At 35.8% G+C, this 10,512-nt stretch overlaps 1 protein-coding gene across 3 annotated transcripts; it reads right to left on the reverse strand.

Annotated features, from left to right (window-relative positions):
- Positions 1 to 3,932: 3,932 nt before the first annotated feature.
- On the reverse strand, positions 3,933 to 9,804 carry LOC117992316 (MYG1 exonuclease). 3 transcript variants are annotated; one of them, XM_069505847.1, is made up of 8 exons: positions 9,689 to 9,804; positions 9,516 to 9,552; positions 9,150 to 9,268; positions 8,267 to 8,398; positions 7,537 to 7,962; positions 6,756 to 6,896; positions 5,080 to 5,269; positions 3,933 to 4,915 (listed from the first exon to the last, which is right to left on the reverse strand). In XM_069505847.1, exons 2-7 carry the CDS (start codon positions 9,519 to 9,521, stop codon positions 5,104 to 5,106), a joined length of 990 nt encoding a protein of 329 aa, XP_069361948.1. In that variant the 5' UTR covers positions 9,522 to 9,552; positions 9,689 to 9,804; the 3' UTR covers positions 3,933 to 4,915; positions 5,080 to 5,103. The 3 variants fall into 3 exon arrangements, with proteins under 3 accessions (XP_069361948.1, XP_069361950.1, XP_034835871.1); XM_069505849.1 differs by lacking the exon at positions 9,516 to 9,552 and having other exon boundaries at positions 9,689 to 9,802; XM_034979980.2 differs by lacking the exon at positions 9,689 to 9,804 and having other exon boundaries at positions 9,516 to 9,674.
- Between the last annotated feature and the right edge of the window lie 708 nt (positions 9,805 to 10,512).

The raw sequence follows: 10,512 nt of genomic DNA on the forward strand, positions 1-10,512 counted from the left end.
TTAATTAGGTCCATGAAGAACCGACTACAAGCTGTGATTAGAGCAAGGGGGGGCAATACAAAATATTGACTTAAAAAATAACTCCGAGTTTTTTTACATTTTTTGTTTTATGTAACCACAACATATTTTCCTAAATTCCCATATTCCCTCCCTTCTCATCCAGATAGCATTAATTTAAGTACTGAATAAATTATTATAATATTGGTATTAACTTAAAGCCTAGATATCAAGCTTTTAAATGATATACAGGGTGTGTCAAGTATAGTGTCAAGCGGTTGTCCAGAGGTAGAACAACACTAGGGCTACCTGAATTACCCCCATGTATGTTCCGCGATTTTTAGTAGTTTAGGAGATATGAATTTTTTAATGATTTTTTCATAATTTTCATCCATCAGTGGTTTTTATTTTTTTCTCTTTCTGTAAAAGGTTTTTGGACATTTTTTCGTGGTAATTAGTACCTACCGAAATTGAAAAAAGACAGAAATTAGTTGATAGGTATAAAAGTAACTATACTATTAAACAATAAAACAAATGGACTGCTAATAAAACAAAACGAGGAAACTTGGGAGATTCTCGCTAAAGAATTTAATGCGTCGCAGTAATACCTATCGGAGTGTTAAGCAATTGCAATGTAAGTGGGAGTACATTAAAAAAATGTGCAAGGAAGGAGGCTGGGAGAGTAAACCGCTTGCGTCGGCAGACTGGTGGAGGCCCACCTTCTCCATTATTTGCAACGAGTGAATGGGTTTCTGGAATTCTGAAAAAGTCTGTTAACACTATTCCTGAGTTATGCTTTGCAGAGGATCATTTTCAAGAGATCCTATCGTCGTAGTCGATATTTCAGATATTGTTTATATTTACTTTCCAATCGGGAAAGAAAAAGGCTTGATATATTGATATGTTTGTAGTAATATCAAAGAGCGGACTTTTATTTATTTACACTTTTTTAAATGTTTCATTGCCTCATCATAATCGAAGACGAACAACCACACCAATAGATCTACATAACTTGCAACCCAATTTAAATATTGTTTATAATTCCTTTCCAATCGGGAAAGAAAAAGGCTTGATATATTGATATGTTTGTAGTAATATCAAAGAGCTGACTTTTATTTATTTACGCCTTTTTAATTTTTATTGCCATATTATAATCGAAGACGAACAACCACACAAATACCTAGATCTACATAACTTGCGACCAAATTCAAATATTGTTTATAATTCCTTTCCAATCGGTAAAGGAATAATCTTGATATATTGATAAGTATTGTAGTAATATCAAAAGGCTGACTTTTGTTTATTTACACCTTTTTTAACTTTTCTCTTTTTTAATGTTTTATTGCTATATTATAATCGAAGACGAACAACCACACAAATTCCTACATAACTTGCAACCCAATTCAATTATTGTTTATATTTCCTTTCCAATCGTGAAAGAAAAAGGCTTGATATATTGATATGTTTGTAGTAATATCAAAGTGCTGACTTTTATTTATTCACACCTTTTTTTAAAATATTTTTTAATGTTTTATTGCCATATTAAAATCGAAGACGAACAACCACACAAATAGATCTACATAACTTGAAACCCAATTAAAATATTGTTTATAATTCCTTTCCAATCGGGAAAGAAAAAGGCTTGATATATTGATTGTTTGTAGCAATATCAAAGAGCTGACTTTCATTTATTTACACTTTTTTTTTTAATATTTTTTAATGTTTTATTGCCATATTAAAATCGAAGACGAACAACCACACAAATAGATCTACATAACTTGCAACCCAATTTAAATATTGTTTATAATTCCTTTTCAATCAGGAAAGGAATAAGCTTGATATATTGATAAGTATTGTAGTAATATCAAAGGGCTGACTTTTGTTTATTTACAACTTTTTAATTTTTCTCTTTTTTAATGTTTTATTGTCATATTATAATCGAAGACGAACAACCACACAAATTCCTACATAACTTGCAACCCAATTCAATTATTGTTTATATTTCCTTTCCAATCGTGAAAGAAAAAGGCTTGATATATTGATATGTTTTTAGTAATATCAAAGTGCTGACTTTTATTTATTCACACCTTTTTAAATGTTTTATTGCCTCATCATAATCGAAGACGAACAACCACACAAATAGATCTACATAACTTGCAACCCAATTCAAATATTGTTTATAATTTCGTTCCAATCGGGTAAGGAAAAAAGCGTGATATATATTTAGAGTAGTAATATCAAAGAGCTGACTTTTATTGATTTACACCTTTTTTAAATGTTTTATTGCCGTATCATAATCGAAGACGAACAACACACAAGTAGATCTACATAACTTGCAACCCAATTGAATTTTTTTTCCATTCTGTTATTTCATTATTTATTTATTTTTTGCCACATTTCTTATGTCTTAAGTACACAATTTCTACTATATAATATTGTTCACATTTTCTTTCCAATCGGGAAAGGAATAAGCTTGATATATTGTAGTAATATCAAAGTGCTGACTTTTGTTTATTTACACCTGTTTTAACTTTTCTCTTTTTAAATGTTTTTGTCATATTAAAATCGAAGACGAACAACCACACAAATACCTAGATCTACATAACTTGCAACCCAATTCAATTATTGTTTTTATTTCTTTTCCAATCGTGAAAGAAAAACGCTTGATATATTGATATGTTTGTAGTAATATCAAAGAGCCGACTTTTATTTATTTACGCCTTTTTTAATTTTTTATGTTTTATTGTCATATTATAATCGAAGAAGTCGTACGAACAATCACACAAATAGATCTACATAACTTGCAACCCAATTAAAAATTTTTTTTATTCCTTTCCCACAGGGTAAGGAAAAAAGCTTGATAATATTGATTTGTTTGTAGTAATATCAAAGGCTGACTTTTGTTTATTAACACCCCAATTTTTGTTTTTTTTAAAGGTTTATTGCCATATCATAAACGAAGACGAACAACCACACAAAAAGATCTACATACGCACAAATAGATCTACGGACCAACAAATTCCTGAAAGGCCGGCAAACTTCATCGGCAGTTCCTCTGGTGCTGCAAATGTTCATGGGCGGCGGTGTTCACTTAACATCAAGTGACCCGCCTGCTCGTTATCTCTATTTAAAAAAAAGCATGAGTCAGACCATCATCTAGGTGGGTTGAGTTAAAACGAGACAGACTTATATGAGAGATATAGCTGTTTCGTTTTAACTCTAAAGTCTAAGCAAAGTCAGAGTGCGCTCTATAGATATCGCCCTGAGTCTCCTCCTCAGAATGAGATGGGTATAAGGCCATAGTCCACTACGCCAGCTGTGCGGATTGGCAACCGTGCCTTTGAGAACATTATGGAAAACTCTCAAGCATGCAGGTTTCCTCACGATGTTTTCCTTCACCGTTAAATATGCTTAAAACGTACATAACTCCGAAAAGTTAAGGGGTGCGTGCCCGGGATCGAACCCCGGACCTTCCGAATAAGAGCGAATAACCACACTGCTATCATCGCTATTTTTAGCTGGTATCACCAATTCACCAACCTTCGTGTTTTGTCCTTCAATCATGCCGCAACGGAGCAACGGTTCGACGTGATTTTCCATCATCATCATCATCAACCCATCGCCGGCTCACTTCAGAGCACGGGACTCCTCTCAGAGTGAGAAGGGTTTTGGTCATAGTCTACCACGCTGGTACCACATGTGCGGATTGGTAGACACACCTTTGAGAACATTATTGAGCTCTCAGGCATGCAGGTTTCCGCACGATGTTTTCCTTCACCGTAAAAGCAAGTGATATTTACTTACTTAAAACGCACATAACTCCGAAAAGTTAGAGGTGCGTGCCCGGGATCGAACCCCCGACCTCTGGTTGAAGGCGGACGTCCTAACCTAACCTAACGTGATACATGGATATAATTAAAGACCTGGAGAGTGACATAAGCTACTTTTTATTACCGATTCCCATGGGATTCTTTCTCTAAACTAAATTTAGAGTATCTGCATCCTTTTCTTTTTAACAATGCTAAAAAGGACAGAACATGAACTTTACATTTAAAGACTAAATTTTATTGCACTCTACAAATTTAAACAGTAGGCTCGCGACTGTGCGCTAAAATCACGGGTTTTAACATCTAAGAATTAATTTTAGAACTGTCAAACTGTGTCTGTCCTTTTCATATTACATTAGTAAGAAGAGGATGCGAATACTCTAAAATTAGGTTGTGCTCAGAATCAGTACCATAATCTAGTTTCAAATGATTGTACCATGCAGCCCTGTGGCATGCCACTGACGTCGATGTCTTTCTCTTAACTAAACTTAGAGTATCTACATCTTTTACTTTTTTAATATTGCTAAAAAAGGACGGAAAATGAATTTTAAATCGGGTATTTGACTACCTATATCAAAAATAAATCATTTTTCAGTGAGTGAAATTGAGGATCTTCCTAAAATACGTAAAATCCACGTCATTTGTTAGTTTTAAGTGTAATAACCATTTCAAATTATCGATTGAACTAAAAAAGTGCGTCATTATGATGTGACGTCACATTCCAGTATTTCATAGAATATCGCATACTAAGTGCTCGTTTTGATGTTTGATAAAAAGTTACTGATTTGACCAGTTGTCAAGTACCATATTTTAAGAATACAGCCGTACTCAGAGTCGCTTAATCGTTACATAAGTTTAGTTAAACCGAGACAGAGCTATATCTCGTCACATAAATCTGTCTCGTTTTAACTAAATCTTAAGTAACGATTAGCGATTCTGAGTACGGCGGTTAAATTTTAATGTACTCTGCAAACATTATGCAGGTTTGACAGTTATAAATTAAGTTTGTCTGTCCTTTTCTAACTACATTTATAAGAAAAAGATGCAAATACTCTTAAATTTAATTATAATCAGTACCAATGGGGCCGATTCTCTAGTACACAATCTCTAAACTAAACTAAATTAATAGGTCTAAATCTAGTGCTCTCCTTTTCCGCAAGCAACATTATGAAAGGGATAGCAATAGATTTAGACGTGCCATTTTAGTTTAGTTTAGAGATTGTGTACAACGGAATTAGCCACAATGTCGCACTACGTTTGCTCCGGCGTTAACGAAGTGTTAGACAGCGGCGTTTAAGCTGTTTTTCGCCATGTCCAAAGCGCCAGTCCTAGTGGTGTTTCCGCCAATGAAGCCGGTGCTGTGGCAGAATATGCAGCCCTCTATACCAGCCACTTGGCTCAGTTCCGAGTCGCGGACACCCCACCATTTCTTATTCAAAGGTTTCCTGGAAAAAAAAAATGTTATTGTTGGAACCATAAATCTATTCAATCTCAAACTCAAATTATTTATTTATTCAGCACTAGATGCCCGCGACTTTTGAATTTTTTTTTAAAGTTTTGAAAATCCCGCGGGAACTCTTTGATTTTGCGGGGTCAAAAGTAACTTATGTTCTTTCCCAGGATGCAAGCTATCTCTGTACCAAATTTCATAAAAATCGGTTGGACGGATGACCCGTGAAAAGCTAGCAGACAGACAGACACACTTTCGCATTTATAATATTAAGTATGGATAAGTAAAATTTTACGCTTACTGATGGTCAAAATTTTAATTAGTAGGATGATATAGGTACTGATTCTGAGCACAACCTAATTTTAGAGTATTCACCTAACTCTTCTTACTAATGTAATATGAAAAGGACAGACGCAGTTTGACAGTTTTAAATTTAATTTTTAGTTGGTAAAACCCGTGATTTTAGCGCGCAGTCGCGAGTCTACTGTTAAAATTTGTAGCGTGTACTAAAATTTAGAGTCTTTAATTGTAAAGTTCATGTTCTGTCCCTGTTTAGCATTGTTAAAAAGAAAAGGATGCAGAATGCAGATACTCTAAATTTAGTTTAGAGAAAGACAACGGAATCGGTGCCATAGTGGTGATAATTAATACGTACTTAAAACTAAAGCTTCGAGGGTTCCAAACGCGCCCAGGTCTGAGAAGAGCCCACAACAAACTCAGCCCAGGGTATTCTTTTTATTATCACCACTTTACAAAATCACTTAAGCTTGAGAGATGATAAAGACCTGGAGAGTGACATAGGCTACTACTAAACAAGATAATATTGTTATATTAATACAAATATTATAAATGCGAAAGTGTGTCTGGCTGTCTGTCTGCTAGGCTTTCACAGCCCATCCGTTCAACCGATTTTGACGAAACTTGGTACAGCTATAGCTTGCATCCCGGGGAAGAATATAGGCTACTTTTTATCCCGGAAAATCAAAGAGTTCCCACGGGATTTTTAAAGACCTAATTCCACGCGGACGAAGGCGCGGGCATCAGCTAGTTTCTTATAGTTCGTAATCGCGGCCTTTGATAATAATTCTGTTAAACCACTAAACTGATGTACACATCCTTTTTAGATAAAAGCTAACCGTAAAAAACCGACCAAGTGCGAGTAAGGCTCGCGCACCGAGGGTTCCGTACTACAGTCGTATTTTATCGTCACTTCTTACTTTTTTTTTAAAATAGAGATAGCGAGCAAACGAGCAGGCGGATCACCTGATGTTAAGTGATTACAGCCGCCTATGAACATTTGCAGCACCAGAGGAACCGCCGATGCGTTGCCAGCCTTTTAGGAATTTGAAAAATACTAATTTTATTTGTCTAATTATTTTATCTCATTCTTTTGCAAGCTAAATCCTATAGGTATATGTTTGTCTCTTTTCGTTTCATCCAATTTTGAAACACAATGGTTAAAAGTATTAAAATATCTGTACCTTGTAACAAAGCTGGTTGGTTTAACAGGAACAGCCTGGACTCTCCACGAATTAGGTTTATCCTTGAATATTACATATTTGATTTCACCGCTGATCCCTAATTCCTCTTCCAAGTCAAACAGATGTTCTTTCCATGGGAACCTGCAAATCAAAAAAATATATTGAAAAAAAAACCATATCATTTAAAAGGAAAGTTGATTAACTGACTGATCTACCAATGTTCAAACCACTGGATAGATTGGGCAAGATATGGCAAACAGATAGATATGTAGGCATCTTCTAAGAAAGGATTTTTGAAACTAGGTCAACTTTGTACAGTTGTTTTCGGCACTTTCGGGAAAGTTTCTGAATAGTACTATCATTATACAATAGGTGGTTTTTTTAGTGCATGGCTGCAATTACAACTGGTGGCAAGTGAAGTTTTATTAATTTGTACTTTAAATAACTCATCATCATCATCATGATCAACCCATCGCCGGCTCACTACAGAGCACGGGTCTCCTCTCAGAGTGAGAAGGGTTTTTGGCCATAGTCTACCACGCTGGCCATGTGCGGATTGGTAAACTTCACACACCTTTGAGAACATTATGGAGAACTCTCAGGCATGCAGGTTTCCTCACAATATTTTCCTTCACCGTTAAAGCAAATGATATTTAATTAATTAAAACACACATAACTCCGAAAAGTTAGAGGTGCGTGCCCCGGATCAAACCCCTGACCTCCGATTAGAAGGCGGACGTCCTAACCACTAGGCTATCACAGCTTAACTTAAATAACTCACCTGTCCTTAAATACCAAAATTTGTCCCGACTCGTGCACCTCTAACTGTTCCTCCAACGCCGACTTAACATAGTCTCTAGCGGGTAACCAGACAGTTACAAAATAGTTAACCGTATACAGAACCTCCTCGCCAACCAAAGCCATGGCGGTTTCAAAAACCTTATCAACGTTGGAATCCAACTCGGAATTCCATTCTGGGTTCAATCTATGTATTCTAGCACTCAAATGGGTACGTATTTTGTACCGTGGTTCTTCATCTGTCATCGGGACCCCATTGTCTATGGCGTCCATTTCCTCCACTAAGTTCTCGTATACCTTCTTGTATATTAAGCGTAGGTCTTCAGGTTTTAGGGGTTCACCTTTTGGTGTTAGTTGCTTAATTACATTTTCGCCGTAAAACGCGTAGATCAGGCCGGCTGAACTTAATCTAAAAAAATAAAATAAAATCCAGTAAAGTGCGAGTCCGACTCGCACACAACGGGTTCCGTACTGTCATACAAGAAGTACAGTACGCGCCCAAAAGTAATGTACATCGGCCTTTAGAATGACAATTCGGCTTTGTAGAGCGTTGTCACTCATACCTATGCGACATTTTGTCGATCTCAACGACAGAGACAGTTTAAATTTCCCGTATCGGGAATCATACCCAGGACCAAAACCGAAATCCACACGCATAGAATCACACATTATCTATTATAGTTACATGATAAGGAAATTAGAAGATAACTTACTTGATTTTATATTTATCGCCAAGCTCTGGTCTCAAAGAGCTTAAGGTCTCCGTAAACTCTCTCTGGTGGTGGTCGTACCGCTTCTTGTGGTGGTCATACTCTGCTCCTACGTCCACCACTATGTCACATGTCCTATAACAAGAATCATTTAATATAGTAATATGAGGAGATCCGTTGGAGAACTAGAGTAACCAACATAGCTCAACGGGTTGCGAAGCTGAAGTGGCAATGGGCAGGGCACATAGTTTGTACAACCGATAGATGGTGCTGGAATGGCAACCTCGCAGTGTTGGAAAACTGCCCACTAGGTGGACGGACGACATCAGACAAGTCGCAGGGAGCCGCTGGATTCAGGCGCAAGACTGTGGCATGTGGAAGTCCCTACAAGAGACCTATGTCCAGCAGTGGACATCTATCAGTTGATTAATGATGATTTGATAATGCAAGTACAAACACTAGAACCTTTGAACCATGAATTTAAATGATTGAACATTAGTGCATGGAAAACATGTCCATTCTAAACACAAGTAGGTATGACTGTGCATTATACAAGAGACCTAAAACGAGGCTGGTATATTTAGTCCTTAATCTATGACCTACACACTACACAGACCACCAACTTCAGATTAGACTACTTGTTTTGCATGTATATTGTCCCAAATACAAAAAAGATATTTTTGAAAACAACCCACCAATTCTGAAAATTAAATGTACTTCATGTACAGGACAACACATGGGACTCATGATACATCAAGACTTTACCACCGGTTCGGAAAGCAATTTCTACTGCACTGGGACAAACCAGAAAGAAAGTATACAGCAGTTACTCTTTGATTGAGAAGATCATCAATAAATTGGCATCGTCAAATCTTTTACCACATACCTGAGTTTGTCCATGTCTCTAGTTCGGACGATCTCCGCATCCTTGTATTCTGGCAACCGTTTGAGCATGTAACATGCGAGAACTTCGTCGCAATGGAACACGCCATCGTGGGTACCAATCTATGAAATTGAAAAAAAATTGTATGAAAATAAAGTCATTGAAAATCTGGATTGTTTATCAAAGATCTAGTCCTGCGTAAATCGCGATGTACAACTTTTAAATTTACGAAGTTTCTGTTTCTTTGTACTTAGTTCATGACCAGTAAAAATGCACGCGGCACGCCATTACAAAACATCTTTAAAATACAGTAACGGCAAATAAATAATCACAAGTTTATCATATTATTAGCGTAAAATTTAAACTGACCTTCATGGTAGGATATTTGCACAACTTTAGGCTAGCACTAAAATTACGAAAAATAGATTTGTTAAGAAAATTTCTACCAAGTTCTCGAATCAACATGGCTCCCACCGAATTGAAATAATTATGAAACTACTATTTGGCATGGTTAAGATCAATGTTTAATAAATATTACTTACAAAAAACAACGACAGAAACTTTTTACACTTCGATAAAGATGGAATATATATGTTTTTTACACACAAAAATATAAAAAACTAACACGCCGCGCCGCTGCCGCCCGCCATTAATTTTTAAAAGAATGAAAAAAGTTTAGTGATGTCCATTGTCCAGTGTAATTTGTGCAATCGATTCAGCAACTTCGAGTTTCAATTCGATCGGAACGGAGTCTGTTCCACTCTAGAGTAAAACAATAGTGTTTAAATAACTATAAATCTATAATGAAATAATCAACGAACTTTTTAAATAACTATCAAGCGGTACAGTCTCCATTAAAAGCAGTTTTAAAAAATAAATACCTATTTTTAATTTAATAACAATATTTTTTACCTTTAAAACTTTACATACATAACTGATGCCCATTAAAATGAAATAATTTAGTTTTTTTTATAATATTTATCTAATTTTAGTTTTTGCTGTTCAAGTACAAGATAAAACTAAAATTATACACATATTTCAGTTTCTAATAAGTAATTACGGTTAGTAATTTAGAAGTTATAAGGCTCTGACAGACGGACGGATGGACGGGCGAATGCAATTTCACTCAAGTACGCAGAGTCAATAAGTTTATAAATTATATTTTGTACCGCGGGTGAAGTCATGGCCAAAAGCTAGTATGAAAAAGGTACTATGATTGTAAGTATATCATCATTAGTACGTATTTAAAATCAAAAATTATTGTAGTGAATATTTAGTTTTAAATTGTTTTTGATGACAGGAAATATGTAAGTGAGGTAGGCGAAGGACCGTGCGCGCTCTCGATAAGGCATATGCCCAATTGTGG

The sequence above is a fragment of the Maniola hyperantus genome, chromosome 21, assembly GCF_902806685.2.
Source record: "Maniola hyperantus chromosome 21, iAphHyp1.2, whole genome shotgun sequence".
NCBI lineage: Eukaryota > Metazoa > Arthropoda > Insecta > Lepidoptera > Nymphalidae > Maniola > Maniola hyperantus.